Genomic DNA, 19,849 nt, shown 5'->3' with positions numbered 1-19,849 from the left:
GTTCTGTGGCATTACCAGGATGTGTTACATTCATTTGATCGATCATTCATTCATTCATTCATTCAAACAATCAATCAATCAATCAATCAATCAATCAATCAATCAATCAATCAATCAATCAATCAATCATCCATTTACAATAATTTTTGCGCTGCTACATGGTGAAAGGGTTTAAAAAACTGAACACCACAACCGTGAATGGGTAAGTATCTAACCTTAAATGTGCCACTCCTCTTCAGTGCAGGTCTTTTGACAACCACTACTTGTCCATTGCTGAACTCTTCATTGCTCTGACTCTCTTCTACAAGGTTGCTATTCACACCAGTAGTGCAACTGCCAGCATCCTGTTTTTGGTCTTTGTTGTCTTCTGTACCTGTGAACAAATTAACCCACAATGTCAAGCGCAGTAATTGCCGTGCTCGTTAAGCTAAGCATTTCTAGGGAAGAAAGAACTGAGCTCTTGAAAATTATGCTGCTCAATGCAACTGAATTATCTGTCCTCTCATAATAATACCAGCATTTTTTTTGTGTGTGGAAACCTATATTTATCCATAGAGTTTGGGAATAAAAGTTGCATCCAATGGCTGCAGTCAATACTGATTGTGACACAATATCACCCCCCCAAAGACAGAAAAAAGAAATGGAACAGGGCTGCAGTATATAGTTGTGGAAGTCAGCATGGATGGTGTGGTATCTAGCCTTCCTACTGCAGTGGCCAAAGCGAGACTTCACATTATTTTGTTGCCCACAGTTTCACCAGCAAAAAAATAATTTGTGAACGCACTGTTTCTTCTTTTCTTCTCACGTCAGAGCTTCTTTCGCCCATGAAAATATTACCCTATCAGTGATGTAAATAGTACAATGTGCTTTTACAAGACCATGTTGCTGTAGAGGCATGCCAAATGGCTATAAAAAGATGATGAGCCGGTCCAGTCACAAAAATCGGGAATGATATGTCTAAAAGTGCTTCTAGGTGTCACATCAGTACTAGGAAGTGAGGAAAGGAGTTTGGGCGCTGCTGAATACTGCACCAACAAAAAGGCATTTTCCTTCTATGCATTTTCACGCATCTTGTGCTTTGCGTCTATAATCAAACTTCAGTTTCAAAACCATTTCAAACCAAAATGTGCGAAATGTATTATCTCAATGTTTTGCCTCCAACCATGAAACTTCTAGAGTAACGAAAATGCCAATGGCCCCATGTCATTTTTCAAAGCAGCATCTTTGAAGTTAAATTACTTGTTTCACAGGTTCTACAGTATTTGGAAAGGTTTCTGACAGAAGGCTAATGCAAGCCCTGCAGACCATGTACCGATGTGGACAGAAGTAAACGGAGCATGCTATTTCCTTCTAAAACTTTCCATGCGTTGCATAATTGAAACTGGCAGTCGTGGTACGTGCAAACTGGTAGTAGACGCAAGTGCCCTTTCACTTGGACAAATATTCTTTTCTTAACTCCAGTGCATAAGGTGTGATTTTAATTTGAACAGAAAAATGTGCTCCACTTACTTATGTCCACACCTGTACTTGTTGCCTATTAAATATTTTCATTAAAGCAGAGCTAGGTCCTGAGAGTACTGTAGCTGTCCTGACAGTTTTATTCCTTCTTCATGAATCTGTTTTCAGCACAGAACTAGTGGCTGGGTGCATTGTTGTGATGAAAGTGCATTGCCTGTCCCAGCTTTCCATGATGTCTGTCCTTGATAGCAGCACATAATTTTGCGATAAGGTTTGCATGGAAAGAACTTGACGTTGTGGCTGCATCTTCCTATATAGCAGGGGTGTCGTAACTCGCATTACTATGCAGTCTGCATTGAGAAAGTTTTGTTCGTCGCAGGCCAGGAGCCAGGGAAAAAAATAAAACAAAAAAAAGTAAATAACTATATAAACAAAACGAAAGTTGAAAACAATAAAAAACATTAAAATAAATAAAAGAAATCAAAATAGCTCCTTCACGGACCCCACCGTCCGCCCGGCCATGGTGGCTCAGTGGTTATGGGGCTCAACTGCTGAACCCAAGAATGCAGGACTGAATCCTGGCTGCGGCAGCCGCATTTCGATGGAGGCAAAAAGCAAGGCACCTGTGCATTGTGCAATGTCAGTGCTAATAAATGAACACCAGGTATTCAAAATTCCTGGGGCCCTCCACTACAGCATCCCTCAGCCTGAGCCGCTTTGAGACGTTAATCTTATAAATAAAACCAAACCAGGCCACACCCTCCCATTCTTAGTGGAGAAGAAAAGTGCACATGCTCGATGCTGCTTAAACGCCGAATGGGAGCCCCCCCCCACTTTCTTCAGGATGGCTCAGAGGAAACTACTGGAAAGGCACAACAGTTAATAAATACCACAGCTATATATCCTCAGAAGAAAATAAAATGTAGACTTGGAGATGAACGAGAGACGGGTTGTTCTGTACATTGCTCTTGAAGGCAGCTGATGTCCATCCAAAGTTCACGCTGATAAGAATGTGACGCCACTGGTATCTTTTCATTTAATTTTCACGAAGAACATGGCTCATTAGGGGATCAAGCCTTTTAGTCAGTTTTGCTTGGAAAGCGAGTCTGGAAGTATATCTGACTCATGAAGCTGGCATGTGCATTTAGAACAAAGGCTGAAAATTTTGGAACTGGCAAGCTATGTGTTTGAGACTTCTGCTGTACAGTTTGTCACAGTTAAGATAGGCCGAAATTTCAAAAAAAAAAAAAAAAGTTTAGCGTTCTTCCCAACTGAAGTCAAGTGAATGTTGTTAGGTGTTATGTAGCATACCCACTGGTATTTTCTTTTTATTTCATTCCTCACATTTGAATAATTAGGTGACATTAAATAACTAACTTTTTAAATATCATTCTCAACTACTAGGAAAGTTATCAACCGCCAGGTAATATGGTGATGAGTGAGTGCAAGGTACTGTCATTCGTAAATGTTGCAATGTTTCATGGTGAGTTCAGATGAACAACAAGCTTCTGAACAGAAGGCTCGAATGGTTCAAAGAGTGAAAGAGCGGCACGAGGCGAATCGAAGGCAAATGGTATTTACAAACTATTTAAAGTTTTGAATATTCACACGCACCTAATTTGAACTGCAGGACATAATGTTGGTTTGCATATTACCAACCATAAAAAACATACCTTCCTGCACGAAACAAGCTTCTAGGAGCTTTGAGTGCTACATTTTTGTTTGGTCGCACTTTACCCGACAGCTTTTGGTCAATTATCGAAAAAAGAGGCATTCAGGGCAAATAGATGAAAAAACATTTAGCTGTGTAGTTAACCTGTGCAAAAATGCATTCATTCATAAAGTTGTCACATACAACGTCATAGTACAACTTTTTAAACTGTGGCTCAAGGGTGAGTTGCTGAAATATAGGAACAGTGTACTTTACAGAGCAACAAAAAGGAGAGGTGAAGTAAGGACAAGTGGTGTACTGAGCCAGTCTTGTAATCAGTCCTCCATTCTGTCCTTTCATGCATTTTCCTGTGTTCACCTGGAAAGTGCCTGGAAAACTTTCATAGCACCTGAGTGATCATGAACACATTTACATCAGAAATACACTTCACCTCACAAAATCTTCGAATCTTTGAATGACTAGAAGTTTAAATGACTCATTGACTGTTTTTGCAGATCTTCCAAATGCGAGGCATGCCACAGAGGAGGACTCTAGATTAATTTAAGCTACCTGTAATTCTTTAGCATGTATGTGAGTTTCAGTACACAGAGGTATTTTCCAATAGCACTTCATCTATGTACAGCAGTTTTGCAATGCAGGTGAGCTACGTCCATGGTGGAAACATTCTCTGGACTTACCTCGGGTGCTATTAGCTGCACCTGCAGACGAGAGGCTGGACACAGATGTCAAAGAACTGCTCTCAGCGCGTTCACCGCTCTCTCGATTTCCTTTCCGTGAGATCTACAAAAAAGACACACGACAACGAAAAAAGGAAGTTTCTTGGTAGCAGTGACAAGAGTATGATCAATGTGGCCTTTCTTGCTCAAGCTCAAGCTCATTCCCATTGTGCATACTGGGTGAGCCTTTCACCACTGGAGGTTCTGGCACAGCAGTAGGGTGACATTGTAGTATTTAATATTGCGCGACACCGTTCGAATGGAGCAAGAGAATGCACAGTGGGGCAGCCATCTAATCATGCAATTTTGAGCCTTCACATTTATTTTCTTGCTCAGAAACACAGTCTTCTACTATAAACATTTATTGCAGTGAACTCATGTTATACCAGAACTTCCTTAATTCAAACTTCGTTATTTATTGCAGTGAACTCACGTTACACCAGAACTTCTTTAATTCAAACTTCTGGTTTATTCAAAGAAACATGTTAGTCCCATGAACACCAACTGTTTCCTGCAAATGCAAGAAAACTTTTTGCTGCATAAAAGTAGTACATTAAGAGAGTGCTGAAAACAAAATATGGCATCCGTAACAGAAGTGAGCATTTCAGGAATTGCTTGCAAAACCGTCATATTTAAAAAGACTGGAAAAAGGGCGGCCATTAGTAAAAGCCGGAAATTACATAAAAACAGCACAACCCAACTTTTCGGCGCTGAAGCTGTAGTATTTTGCCGGCTTGCTGCTACTTGTAGAAACCTCCGCAAGTGGGTGCCCGTTATATTCGGATACTGCAACTGACGCAAATGCGATCACATGATTTTGCAGCAGAACGGGAACCATCAACATACACTACAATTTGCTTTGTCCCATGTTTTTTGTGCTTAGCGCATGCGACACGCGTATTCTTGTATGCCATCCGCATTTGTGCCCATGATGGCTACACAGCATTTCAGTATGCAGGGTTCGTACAGGTGGCAAAGAAAAAAATTCAAGGATATTCAAGGAATTTCAAGCCCCCATAGGAGGATTTTCAAGGCCCCCTTCGAGGGCTTAATTTTTTTTTCCATGTCAAAGATCTTCAAACAGTGCTCTCAAAACGTCTGAAATATTTATTCCACAAAGAAAAAAAAAACATCACTACGCAGATTTGCTTCTATTGCACAGAAAAAAAATTAAATATAGCTTCCTAAAATATCACAGTGAAGAAAAGTAAAAAATTAGTTTTATAAAATTGTTGGTTATTTCCTATACCCTCACAAAATATTGTCCACTGCTTCAACTGCACAAAACAAAAAAATCCTTAGGAAGCAACTCCTCAGGGCTACTTCAGGGGAGCTCCAGCAGCTTTTGTTGAATTTGGAGCTTGATGGCGTGTAGCTCCTCACTCTTGTCTTTGGCAGTCTTTCTGAGGCTATTGGACTTTACAATGTGTGTCACATTGTTTTCTGCCTCTGCTTTATCAGCATAGGCATTTGCAGATGCCATGAGATCATCAATTGTCAATTCCAGCTTCTTTTTCTTTCTTTTCATTGCATCAAGCTCTTCCTCAATGCAGTGTTTTTTCTCTGCTTTGAAGCTTCAAGGTCCTGCTTTTTCTGGGCTTCCAAGTATGCTCCATACTTTTGCCTTGCAGCTGACACAGCGATCCTCAGTTCCTTGGTGATTGGAATGTTTAGAACACCACCTGCTTTCTCAACCGCATCGCACACGATCCGTTGTGAAACATATGAAAGGTCCTTCAGATTCTCAACGCACACCTGTCGGTTTACACTGAATTCACGCTCGACAGTTGCCTGGCCATGACTGAGGACAAGTAGAAGTTTCACAATGCTCCACAACTTCGAGTAGGTTGAACTGAACTTCAAGAGATCAGGGTAAAATTCATCCAATCTGTCAGCGCACTTGTCAAATTGTCTAAGCTGATGTTTCTGCTCGTGCAGGAGCTCCGTGTACTCGGCCAGCACCGTGTCTCGAAGGTGATCAGCCATTCTACCTGCAGTGATGAGGGTGTCCAACGCTTTTCTGAAACCTGCAAGGCATTCCTCTGGCTTCGAGCACGTCTGTCGTGGGTCTAGTGAAGAAAGGCCCCTAACAAATGCAAACTTCAAGGTGCTTCTGTCTAGAACTTTCTTTGTGGCACTGATCAAAAACTGTTTACATTCCATCCGGAATTGAAACACGCCCTTTGAGCTCACTTTAGAATTCTTGAGAACTTGCTCTGCTTTGTAGCCTATATCCACCTTTTCAAGGCTTGGCGACTGCGAGGAACACGCGCTAGTAGACTGCTCTACCGCGACCGGCGTCAGGTGCCTTTTCAACGCGCTCCCTTGCGCTACCTTCATTGCGCCAATATGCTTGACGCTTTTCATGTGACTTTTTAAAGCGGATTCACCCATGGCAGTCACATTCACAGTTTTACCGCAAAGCTTGCACTTAGCCCGATGCGGACTCGTTGTATCAGGCGCAATCCACTGCTTGTATTCGTCATGGTGGAGCCACGTAGCCTGAAACTTGCTCTTTCCGGGCATTGTGTCACATATGAAAATATCACGTGCGCTGACAGGCAGAAGCCACGCTCATTACAAAAATGCAAGCACTAGGGCAACGCCAGCGTAGACACGGCCGCACGGCTCGGTAAACCTATCTAAAAACGTTGGGCTCGGTGAGTGATGGGACGACGCAGCGATGGGACGACGCAGCCGCATGCCCACTGCAGTGTTGCCAGCCGCCTAACGAGAATGCGCTAAATAGGCTAAAAATCGATACGTTTCCTTCCCCGCAGTTCATTCAGAACTCAGTCAAGAATAAAAGTTTAGCAATAAAAACGTTTTCATGACGAAAAACACCAGTTCAAGTTTAGTATTCAAGGAATTCAAGAATCTTCAAGGACCAGTCATAAATTCAAGGTTTTTAAGGGCCTTGAAAATAGACTTCCGTAATTCAATGGTATTCAAGGTTTTCAAGCACCTGTGCGCACCCTGAGTATGGTGCAATCGCAGTGGAAATCACAAAAACTTCACCATTGTAAAAACCTTGGACTCCTAAGCCAGGTTTCAGTCTCCAACTTTTTACTGCACTCTGTAAGCTGTTCATTTCATCACAATGGGCCTGGCTTAAGAATACATCATAGGTAAGCTGCCCAACTCCACGACATGCCGCCAGGCCCAAGCGCTGTCTGCTGCACAGCTGTTAAAAAGTTCGTAACAACTACTTTCCCAAGAAGCATGAAACCTCACTAAATTAGTTTTAGGACACACTGAGGTCATTAAGAGGCACTGTGGCCAAAGTACAATTTTGTTGTAGTTGGCCATTAACCATCACATACTACAGTGAACTCTTATTCCAAAACTTCATGATTCATGCTTCTTGTTTATTAAAAGCAACATGTTGGTCCCATGAACACCAACTACTTTCTATTGTTAACCATTACTTATCACAATGAATTCTCGTTATTCCAAAACTTCTGCAATTAAAACTTCTGGTCTATTCAAAATAACATGTTCGTTCCATCAACAAAAACAGTCCCGTCACTAACCATTATTTATTACTCAAAGGGCACTCATTTCTAATGTTCCCATCGCCATCCCTCCCTTGCTTTTTTTTTCTTTCTTTGGGCCTCTACTGCTTTTATTTGACACCTAAATATAATTGGCTCAGAGCAGTGCTCAGACAGCAATAAGCCTTTTAATATGCAATCAGCAGGGTTTTGTTTTCATGCACTGCATCATACTTAAGCTTTACAATGAAGTCCGTGTTTCTACTACTAAAATCATAAGCACTGATATCACATCTTTCACACGAACTACTACAATTAGATACTTTATTGAAACACATACCATCTTCTTGCGTTCATTCATGGCAGATCTTCTAGGTCTCTGAGGAACCTGAGTGTCCTTTGGCTGGCCACCAGTAGTTGGTGAGAAGTGTAATGTGGAAGTTCGATGGCGAGCTGATGGTGCTCTTTTTGGTTGGTGGATATCTACTGCATCCTTCTAAAATGAACAGAAATGGTAGGATGAACACAAGCTATCAGTGAACAGCTTTGCTGGATTGCAGACAAAGGTATGTTCACTACTATCATGTTCCATTTGATATGCAACACAAGTGATTGCAGCTCGCTTTACTGAGTATAGTTCATGTCCTGGAGTGCTAAAAATCTATGCACGTAGCTGTCAATTCAAAGCATAAAGTTCCCTTAAATGTTCTCGCATGTTTGGCGCTGCATTCCCTGGCAAATTAAAATCCTCGACACTGCAACCTGCCATACAGGGTATGTTGCAATTGCTGCCGAATATGGCTTCATCTGCAAGGTATCCAAAAAAAAAAAAAGGTTTTAATGATGGAAGCTTGTTTGACAATAGGTTATATGACCCTTCATAGCTCTAATTTTTTTTTTTGTTTCAAGAAAAAGGCCCATTCTTACCAATATACCCCCATAATCCATATTGTAGTGCTGCCTTGCTGGGACAACTGCTGCATGTCTAAAGTGCTACTATTTAATTAAACAGTAAAAGAATTACACTGCACATAAGATGCTGTCTAAGCCCGTCCACACTACCAACACTCTAGCCTGTTAATCTATATATTATTTTTCAAATTTTCCTGCACAATCCAGCGCATTCTTCAAGCCCATACAAGTCAGGCACAATCGTGCTGAAAAACTACAAACTACACCTTTGAATCGAGAGTGCCCACTCTTCTATGTGCATGGCTCACCTACACGTTCTCTTATTACGGACAGAAAATATGAGAGTTTTCCACTCGTAAAGGATGCTAAAAACCTAGGGAAAAGGCCCTTAAACAATTATCACTGTAGTAAAACATATACAATGACTCTTGAAAATTTTCAAGTAGCATTTCAAACCCTCATGAGGCCAACCATTAAGCACCACACTTCTAAACTTGCAAGTTTCCTTGGGAAATTGAGCCCTAAATTTGTTCTGCATCTGCTCGTCGTGGCAGCCAAATTAGAATGAAAGTTTGAATGGTGAGACAGAGGGCACATAATCAAAATAGCATACTCATTCCAATGTTAAAAGTTATGTTACTTTCTGCAATGCAAAATGCAAAAAGAAAAAAAAAAAGATAAGAGCAATAAAGGAGAGCTAAAAGTTTACCCCACCAGCTCTTATTATAGAAATGCAACAATACCTCATAAGGAGGGATGCTGCTTTCAGTAAAACTTTCAGTTTACTTCTTGATGAATTTATGCGAAACTTTCTGAGCATATTAGAGGCAATATAGCTAACCTAAACAATTTTTGCCTTTTTATCACAAAAATACTTTTTCCTAGGAATTATTTCTCCCCTGATTCCAATAAAATGCCTGCAGAGTTTACAAAATATTGCAGAAGCCTGGTTTAACATTCATTGCTTTTCCACAGGTGTGTTACAGGTCAAGACATTCTTAAAACATTTTTCTTTGCGGAATACAAATTTTCAGTTATGTAGGTCCCGTAGACATTACTATCCACATTGTTAAGATATTTTCATAAACTAAATATACAAATCATAAAATTGACAAAGAAAATCTTGACCTGCCGTATGCATATAGGAGTTCCATAGAATAAGTGTGATCCAAATAGATAAAGCAGTCATTAAGAAATCTGCCGCACAAGGTGAGCACGTAGCCAGAAAAACAAAAGGAGAAAAATACTGGTTGCCTGAGCACTTCCTTGACATGCAAAGCCACCATGTTTCACAGCACAATTATTTTAGAGTACTTCCAGGCAGAATTTCGGCAATGAAACTTCGGGACAGCACAGAAAATGAGGTATACAAGTGCAAATGATTCTTGAAACATTCATTCCCTAGCTGTTATTCATGACTGAAAGCCACAGCCCCCATTAAATAGAATAAGTTATTGCCCCAAAAATATATATATAAAAAAAAACACGCAGAAGCATGCCAAAGTTATAAAGCACAAACTGCACGAACTTACTGATCTTGCTTTAGGCACAGGCTTCTTTGGAGGAGTGTACTCGTGTTCCCATGTAATTTCAACATCCACAGAACCAGCATCTTCTCCCCAGGGCTTTCAAGGAACAAACAATAGTGCAATGTTAAATGAACGTTTTTAAAAAATGCTAAATATGTAAGATACTACCATGAGCAATATATATAAAAAAAAAGTGGATATGTGTACTGGTTTCGGATCAATCATGTGTCAGAGCTATTTAGTCTGCCTAACATTTTTAAAGCAGTTACAGGTATGTGGCAAACCTGCAATAGAGCATGCTCAAGTGTTTCATTTAATATACTGGTCACAACAGTACACACAGTTTGATGCTACAGTCATGAACATTTATACAATTTGGCTGAAGAAAGCTTTCTCTCCTGAGGTCATTTGTATAGCACAGTGAAGAGTTGAATAAATGCTACAAGGTACTAGTGATGAACTATAATATTTTAATGCTGTGTAATTGCCTGTGTATGGATTACTTCATTTACACGAATATAACGAGTTTTTTTCTTCAGATCATTAGCTTCAGGACGCATCTCTCCTATATTCTAAATCAAGGTGCAAACACAGAAAGTTAGGGAGGGCACATAAACTGTTTATGAACTGTTAATGCGAAATCATGAGATGGATTAATGAAGGTAGATTCAGAGGTGGATCAAGGTACAGTAGTCAAAGCCCGCTACAACAAACGCAGCTTCAATGAAATATTTCCTATTCCCCGTCAGCTCGCCATAGAAACTAATGGAAGAAATTTCTCACCACAACAAACAATTTTCAGGTCGCATTTCCGCTTCAACAAATATTTTTTTTTAAGTGAAGGTGGATTTAAAAATTTATTTATCAGTACGCTGCCGTACAGAACCCCAGGTGGTCGAAATTTCCGGAGTCCTCCACTACGGCGTCTCTCATAGCCTCAGTCGCTTTGGGACGTTAAACCCCACAAACCAACCAACCAACCAACCAATATGTACGGTTCTGTAACTCCACATTTCTTTTGCTTCACTGAAATATTTTGCTCGAATCAACTGTGCCCATAGTAAGATCCACCCATTCAGGGACACATGGACTGCTATTACTTGGTGGCGATGACGGTCGAACTGGCTGCTTTGGGACAAGATGCAGGTGTAACTGCTGCCGTTTTCTTCCGAACCAGAGGTGCAATCAATTCGTGCCTTGTAGCACAACTATCTTCATTCAACGTGATGGACACATTTGATGTGGTCCGCAGTTTCACTGGTACCCCCGACAATGACACTGCGGCTTACCTTTTCATAGGGTGTGAAAATCTTAACACTGCGCTCATCGTGGGGAGAAAAAAAAATGCAGAAGGAGCTGGCCGATAACTTTGTAAATCAATCACATTTTTCAACTGTGTAGTCCAATCTGACAGTGATTTTGGGCTGATTTTTCCACAACGAAATTTTTAATGTGGCCTACCAGTTTCGCTGTAGCGAGGTTTAACTGCAGATGTGTCCAATTTACATGAATGCAAGAAAGCCCTAACATGTCAAGCCATACCTCAATATCCAACAAGCTCCAATGCATTTCATGTAGTGAAGTAATTGTTCAAAGGGTGGACATAAGCTGTGAGTGCAAGCAACACTGAGCTTCTTGGAGTTCTTCCTTTGTATAAGCAACTTTATTTGCTGCAATTTAAAGCCTCATCTGTGCTGTCACTACCAGGACGACTCCCTACTAGGCATTGCATAAATGTCGCCAAATAGTTGAATACTCGAAAAGCAGTCTAAATGCTCAGTCATTTTCAACAACATAAGCAGGATGCTTACAGTACATCTATTCTTTTTCTTGAATAGTAATTAGCACAGCAAATTTCACACCACACTCTACACTTACATTAACAAGGGGAAAAGGACCGCATAGTGCCTGTCCCAAGGTCAACGGAGACAAAGGTACAGATGCTTTTCCAATGAAAGAACCAGGCTCAGCATCTTCTTCATCGAAAACCAGTAGCACAAAGTTCTGCAAAGAAAAGTTTTCATCACAAAATCCCCCTTTTTTTTTTCTTTTCTTAGTAAAGAAAGGGGGCAAACAAATGCCTCCTAAGTAATGCTCTGAAGCAAGCATGACAGAAATGCAAAAATTCTCACGCCTTGTCTTGATAAAAATCGCTACATACACATAATGGTAGTCAGCACATGCTAAACATTTGCTGAGAACGTCATGAAAAACTGCTCTAGAAAGTCTAATTAAGCTGCTGGTATTTATTCAATAAAGCCAACTACTGAAGCTATAACAGGTGTGAATTTACTTTCGAGAAGGCAGCCAGCAATCTAAATGATTCCTTCCTTGAGTGGGACCCATACACCTGAGCAGTGAACGTAGCAGACTCCCAGTGAGACATACGTTTAAGATGAATTCTTAATTACAATAAACAATGGCAGATCTTTGGTTCTTCAAAGATTTATTGTAAAAAATAAATCAGCTTGTCATAAGCAGCCTAACGTGTCTCTCAGTTCAAACAAACTTTTGCAATGACTATGAACCACACAGGCAGCACAGCACCAGCACTTCTAGAGCAAGCAAGAGAAAAAGCTCTTCCAAACTTTCATGCCTGCTTGAAGTGAGTGTAGCAAGTAATGTGCATCGTCTGAAGTAGGAATGTACAGGTACAGATCAGAGCAAAATGTTTTACCTCATGCACCTGCCCCTGCACTTGATTTCCTGAGGCAAGCAAAGTGAAGAGATCTGACGTGACTACACTTCAAGATCATATGCATGTCACCTGCCACATATTACTATTGGTGAATGAACAGGAAGGGGTGCACCTGCAGAAAGAGTGTGATAATACGAAGAAAAGCAATGTATCTAGTACCGTGCAGGGTGCCGTGTGATGCCCTCTTTCCATTACTTTTGGTCACACATACTGCATAAGTCTCTTTTTGCAACTACCTTCTCATTGCCAAGCCATTTCCTTCAAAAAGGGAGTAATTCAATGCTAACACTGCCATTCACTATCAACTGTTTACAACCGTAAAAAAGATCACCAGATCACCAGTCACCTTGGCAGACTCCAAACTTGCTAAGCCTTGCCCGTGCTTGCTTCTACGAGACTTCAGGCAGTGCTAAACGCTACTTTCTTTCTGTTTTTTAATAACCCACCATATAGGGAGCCCAAGCTCAAGTTTCAGAGCGCGACTCCAGCGCCCCGCCTCCCCTGGTGGCGAGTCACTGAGCTACTGGGGCGGCAAGGCGGCAGTAGCACCGGCAGCACACATGCACTCTCCGAGTGCATGCATGCTTTCGTACGAAAATTCTTTTTTTTTATTTAGAAACATACTGCCAGCCTGAGTGTCAGGCTTTAGGCAGGAGCAGGCTTACAATGCATGCATAGTATCGGAGAAGAGAATAAAAAAAATTAAATACATGGAACCGTAACTAATCATCATAAATGCAAGTCAACGCTAGACTGGCAAATTAAAAAATAGAAAAAAGAATGTAAAGCGAAACGTGTTGCAACAAAAAAGCACAAATGCTATCCAACCCGACGCCACAATCTGAGTACAATGCAGCAAATGCGTTCAAATATACAGGACAGTGTGTGACAAAATGAAGATACACTTGTGCGTTGTACAACATCAGCAGGTAGGGTATTCCACTGGCAAGTCGTTCTAGGAAAGAATGATTCTTTAAAAATGTTGGTTTTCAGGAGTATTCCTTAACCTTTTTAGCGTGATAGGATCATGTTAAGCATGGGTTAGTGGTTTGAATGCAAAGCATTTTATCAATTCCCAACTGGTCATGATAAAGCAAGTAAAAAAGCTTCATTCTTTCCCGGTAGCGTCTTGAAGCCAGGCTTTCCAAGTTGGCACCTAGTAAGAGTTGGGTTGGAGATGTGCGTCAGTTATATGCGTTGTAAATGAATCTTACTGATTTACGTTGTACTTTTTCCAGTTTAATGATGTTAGTTTGTGTGTAGGGGTCCCAAATAGCGGCAGCGTATTCCAGTATCGGTCTGACGTACGTTTTGTAAGCCAAAAGTTTTATGTCGCGTGCTGATTTTGCCAGTGTTCTTCTCAAATAACCGAGCCCTTTCCTTGCCTTTTTTTCAACGTATCCTACGTGTTCGTTCCATCTGAGGTCGCTTGTGATTATTAAACCAAGATATTTATAACTTGACACTGTAGCTAAGGAATTGTTTCCAAAACAATATATGTAAAGTGCAAAGGTTGTTTTTTGCGAGTGACTGTCATTGCGAAAAGATATAAAAATTTGATTCAGTAGGTTTTCGTTCAAGAGTGCTGATCTCCTTGCCTGTTATGAAGGATGAACAGGACATTAGTTCATTTGAAAAGTGAAAGTTGCCCAAAAAATTAAAATTGAACTGTTGTTCGCCAAAAAGCATTTCTCGTGAGTTAAGAATTTATCTATTGATTTTACCGAAGCACTGCATCATAAGCTGAAGGCTTTTCCAACTCGCGGGCGAATAGATAGAAACATTGGCTATTGCCCATTTGGTGCATGAGCTTACTTCGTAATATGTTACATGAAGTCCATAGCAGCTTCGTTTTGAAGTGAACGTAATACCTCTGTCACACAGTCACTTTCACTCCTCATTGAACTCGATCTGCATTGAGGTTTTCAAGAAAGACTGAAGCGTCCCGTGCTACACGGGCGTTTTCAATGAGCATTGAGAAATTTTCCTCGTGTGCGCTTTAGAGCTCACTGATGACGAGGGTGTTGATGACTGCTTTCGAGTGTGCTTGAAATTTCAAGAGCGCTTGAGGAAGCAGCTTGAAGTCAAGCAGGCTCGAGCTCGATAGCACTTGAAAGTTGCCGTGTGACAACCTCAATCTGCATTGAGTTGAATGCAGATCTAGTTAATGAGGATCGAAACTGTCCGTGTGACAGGGGTATAAGTTCCAACTTTGCAAGGGCATCTTCCGTCTCAAAAGAAAAGCTCTCACTTTTCAAGGGATTGTCAGGCCCACTATGAATAAACAAATGTGAGCTGGCATTGACTATTACCGCTGTCTTAAATGTGCTATTGTCTTCCGAAACTTTCCTTACCAAACGCTAACCTTGTTAGAATCCCTATCCAATCCTCTGGGAGCGGATACACAACAATAAAACATTAAAACTTGTTTTAATGTTTAACATTGCTTCGCGTGCTTAAGAGTTCCACTGCCTCACAAACAATTCAGTTGGTGATATTGCAATGGATGGGGAACGCGTGTCTCTTACCTTCCATGGCTTCTCAGTAGATATATACAATGCCATAGAAAAATGTTTCTCGCATCCAGTTAACTTCCATTCCTAAGAGGACATGATTACTTATACATGAATGCCATACGAAAACAAATAAAGCGCGCTCTTCATATTCGACAGCGCAGAACATCGATTGAGTGCGCCATTGAGTGCTCCGATTCATAGTGCTTATAGGACATTTGGTATTTCGAGCATATGCCAAAAATTAGAGGAAATTTAAGCTCTGCCATTAAGGGTACGACGCAATACTTTTATTTGTTTAATTATATGTTTTATTTTTTTTACTTGTTACACTGATACTTAGCATCTGCACCGCAAATACCACAAGGATTGGATTTTCATTCTGAGAATTTTGACACATTTGAACCCCCTTTTCGTTTTTTAGTTTAATACATTAATTATTCAATTAATTCAATTAGTTACATTGATACCTAGTCATCGCCTGTTACACACCAATCGATCACCAATCCCTACAACTACAAATTACAATATGATTTTTTTAAGCAGCCCCCGATTATATCTGACATGCGGTGCGGACTACTATACAGTCAAACCCGGTTATATCGAACTCGGATATATCGAATTTTGGTTATATCGAACTGACGAAATATCCCCTTGAAAATCCCATGTAAAAATATAGGAAAGCCGCGTCATATATCGAACTCAATTTCACCGGTCGTCCGATATATCGAACTCCGCACCACGCACTGGAAGTGTGCCTTCCCCAAAGACGATCGATTACCCTTGGCCGTTTGCCGCGTGACGTTTTCAAGCCACGCGCGGAAGGAATGAGAGGGGACAGTTCGGCGACCGCCGGTCTGGGCAGCGCCGCGCCCATTCGCCAAAGGCGCGCGCATCTGCAGTTGTCGTTTCCCGCGCGCCAACACATGACGTTTGCAAGCCATGTGCGTGGGTGTGCCCATTCTTTTGCTGAGCTATCTCTCTCCTTCAGCACGCGCAACGCATGCGCCAAGCCAGTTCAGCCCGTTTTCAGACAGACGTCGGACGCTTTCTCCAGCGTGTGTTGCGAACCCTCCGTGTGCGGCGCGGCGGCGGACCTATCTATGGCGCCTGCGGATTTTAAGAAGCGGCAGTTCTTTTCTTTTTCTTTTTTTTTTTTTTTGCGAGAGAGATCCTTTCTTATCGTTGTGCTGTACGCGCGGCGTAACGTAAGATATGGCCGGCTGCGGACGTTAAGAAGCGGCAGGGTTTCTTTTTTTTTTTTTTCGGAGATGTTTATTTTTTTTTTTTATATCGTTTATCCTTGCAGTATGAATCAGCGAAAGCACGCAATCAGCTGCTGCGATCATGACGCCCGCCTCAAGCGCGGCGTGATAAATCGAACCGGACTTGTGCAATCAAGCCATCACGGGCACTCTGCCAAGTTCGCTCCCCGCCACCACAGGAGCTATCAAAAGATAAACGCGCCCTGACGTTATCGCTGCGCAGCATCTTGGCACGCTGCCAATGAGCTGTGGATGAGACGACCGAAAAGGACTGACACGCGCCATCGACATGCAAGCGAAAATGCTCGCGATTTCTGCCGCCGCGGCGACACAGAAACCCTGTTTTGAGCTGCCGCGGTGGCTCGAGCGGCGAGAGGGACGCAGTTCCAACAAGTTTGAAAATTTTCGCTCTGTCGCTGCCACTCGTCGCTGAGATCGCTCAGTCGCTTGCATGTAAGCGAACTGGCCTTGACTTTTTTTTTTTTTTTTTTCAAATTCTCGGGTGCAAAAGTCGAGGGTGGGTTCATTATGCGAGTGGGTTGATTACGCGATAAATATGGTATCGTTTTTTCGCATCGTAAGTACCGTCACAAGCCGATTTCTGTATATCGAATTATCGATATATCGAAGTATTTCGCGATCCCCTTCGAGTTCGATATATCCGGGTTCGACTGTACTAGTATGCCGGCGGCTTTCAATCGAACGAGCTGTATAAGCTCTCACTTAAAATTACTAACACAAAGGACGCGGCTATTGCAATGTGATCACTGGCTTCCTAAGCGCGCGTATCGCGCCCACTCATGTATCGCAGCTGTCAACAGTCTGCTTCAGAGAGTACACTTGGCAATGAACTTTTCAACCTTATTCAAGTTCGATTTACAGAAAATAAAAGTCAAGCAAGCACATTTTTCTGAAACTGTGCTGCTCACGGTACACTGCGCCATGCCACAGATGCAGTGCGAGAGCTCTGCACGTGCACGGAAGGGAGCGGGAATGCGGCAGTGCAAGGAGAACACGGAGCCGGCGTGGCCCCCATATTCCCAGTTTCTATTTTTCTGCCATACATGTCGCAACTTGTCGGGAGCAGCAGCGCCGCCGCGCTACGGTTTCGGAGCCTATACCAGTTGTCCCAGCTAGAGGCAACCAAACTTTAAAAGCAAAAGGGAGGGGATGGAGGATGTCCTAACCCAGAGAAGCCAGCTGAGCACTGCTGAGAGTTGAGTGACCTAGTGTGGAGTAGTGCTTGTGAGTAGGCTAGGTAGAATATTCTTAAGAAAATATGTGCGCTTCTGGAGTTTACAAGGACAGAGTTAAAAAACGACAATTTTAACCCTGTCCTTGTAAACCCAAGCCACGCACATATTTTCTCTAGTCTGAAGTATTTTTTTTCCCTCTCGAAAGTCCATTTTTAGAAAATACTAATTGGCTATTTTTAATTATTGATTTCAGGAAGAAAGCATCAATATAGAAGTTGTAGATCATCCTGAAAAACAGCACACTGAGATGTTTGTACCGAGGTACCGTATATGTAAAGTACTCTTCTTAACCAGCCTTAAAAGATAACACACACAAAAGATAACACAGCAAAAAAGCTCCCATGTGACAGCTGTGTTACTACAGTGTTCCAAAACACATCTTAAAGAATAAAATTTGCTTTTATATGGAGCATTCTACCCAACAGGGCTTTGCTTATGCACCAGGCTAGCAGTTGGACACTTGGTAGTGGTCTTGTAAGGTCAATAGATACTCTGAGTAAATGGTACCTTGATGCAAAAATTGCTTCCAGTTGCTTTTCAAGATGATCTACAACTTCTGCATTGGTTCTTGAAGACAATTACTAACCCTTTCGCTGTCACGAACGTACCGGCACGTTTTCGCGCTTCCCCTCACAGTGTCACCGACGTACCGGTACATTCTCTATCGTGCGTTCAAAACTTCGTGCCTGAGCGTGAAGCTAGTGCACTTGGACAGGCTGCGCCATCTGTTATATCTTTCTACAAGTTCGTATTTTTGCCCCGCATTGTGTTGGTATGTATGTACTGAAGAGTATGGAGCGACCCATCCCCACCACCTTCTTTGCTGGGGGGGCGTGGTCCCTCCGCGCACGCTACTCTATCGCGCTAAGCGATCATGCAACACACGCATTTCGCGGTGCGTGCGTGCGGTTACGGGTTCAAGGGTTGTTCTGCCATCTGCCGCAGGTTAGCAGGTTTTATTTTTATTCTGTTGGCGTGTCTGCTACGACGTGTCACGTCCTGGGGCTCGCGCCGTTGCCTCTCCATTGCTGACACATGACTCGATCGCTGCTTTCGTTCTTTCTTGCTGCTCTCCCTTGCTTGCGGCTAGCAGCAGCAAAGAAGGTTGTTTTAGCCCCTTTCCACCTCCCTCTGTCACCTTGATTTCACAACATGCCATTTCTCTCCGTTGTGCGGGCCACCGAAAGTGCGCCTGCGGTTACTTTTGGATGGCTGTCCGCGTGAGACCTTCAACTGCGGACTGGAGCAATGGCTCTTTTCATATAAATATGAGCCGAGCTCGGAATCGAATTCTCAAGAAGCATCGAGCAGTTTTTTCTTATATTATCCTCATTTATCTAATTTATAATTAGGCTGATGATGATGATGTTAATTAACAATACCTGCAGAACACTGAAGTGTGCATATTCCGATGACTATGTTGTTTGTGTAGCAGTCATAATCAAAAATAAATCGCTATGCTCGTTCCCTGAAACCAAGCCGACACTGGAGGTGCGTCACGGCCAGAAACGCCCGACAGTGAAAGGGTTAATAAGTTCGCATAACTTTCAAGAGCAAAAAAAAAAATATAGTGCAGACTAGGTCACGTTACTCTCAAAAGCCGCAGTTGATTTCGCTGGGCTAGGAACTTCTTTCTAAAGTCTTAGATACATTAGTCCAGGGTACCTTGTACAATGGTTCAAATAATCAGGTGATAAGTGCTAAGGCATTGTGCCAAGAATGACCTGGGAGAGAAGTTGCTTATGAAGCTGGCTGTCCATCTTGACAGTAAATGTGTTGGCATGATGAAAATCGGCACAGGTGGCAACAACAGGGGCGAGGTCAGTCTCTTGCACTGGAAAGTCACACAGCTGGTAGCAGCAGTGCACTCCTTTCCGCATTTGCCCTGGAAATGCAGACCATAATGATCAAAACAGACAACTCAAGGATAGCATATCAAGACTGTTGCCCTTACGTCCATAACCAGAAAAACTCTGTCAATAAAGTATTGATTACATCTTGTGTAAACATCTGTGCCACGTTATGCAGTTACTAAAGTTACAGGAGCTAAGAATTATAGTCCATTATAGCTTGTTTGTAATGATAAACATGAAGCCCTTTCCAAAGCTCACAAATGGTCTTTAAGACAGTAAAACCTGAAGTTCTATTTGTGAGCTATTTTGGCAAATTAAATTTAGTTCCTCAACATATTTTCCAACTGAGAAGGTGTGTAGATGCAATAATCATAACTCTGCGTACTTTGTGCACTGACACTAGTGGCCAGAAAAGTGGGACCAGTAACTAAATAAAAGCTTTGTAAATAACAGTTGTGATGGTAACTGTGCAGCAGCTTATCT

The 19,849-nt window shown here is 42.0% G+C and overlaps 1 protein-coding gene across 1 annotated transcript in view; it reads right to left on the bottom strand.

The window, feature by feature from the left end:
• Positions 1-19,849, bottom strand: part of LOC146201837 (protein fantom-like) — a 61,530-nt gene that overhangs the window by 7,235 nt on the left and 34,446 nt on the right. Inside the window, exons 23-28 of the mRNA XM_084587794.1 lie at positions 19,238-19,398; positions 11,660-11,785; positions 9,785-9,877; positions 7,681-7,836; positions 3,808-3,910; positions 216-373 (exon numbers count right to left, since the gene is read on the bottom strand). Of these exons, the coding sequence (XP_084443920.1) occupies positions 216-373; positions 3,808-3,910; positions 7,681-7,836; positions 9,785-9,877; positions 11,660-11,785; positions 19,238-19,398 (797 nt within the window). The remainder of the gene's footprint in view (positions 1-215; positions 374-3,807; positions 3,911-7,680; positions 7,837-9,784; positions 9,878-11,659; positions 11,786-19,237; positions 19,399-19,849) is intronic.

This window comes from Amblyomma maculatum, chromosome 1, assembly GCF_055883805.1.
Source record: "Amblyomma maculatum isolate TAMU_Amacu chromosome 1, ASM5588380v1, whole genome shotgun sequence".
Taxonomy (NCBI): domain Eukaryota; kingdom Metazoa; phylum Arthropoda; class Arachnida; order Ixodida; family Ixodidae; genus Amblyomma; species Amblyomma maculatum.
Note: the sequence above shows the minus strand (reverse complement) of the source record. Positions and strands in the feature narration are given on the sequence as shown.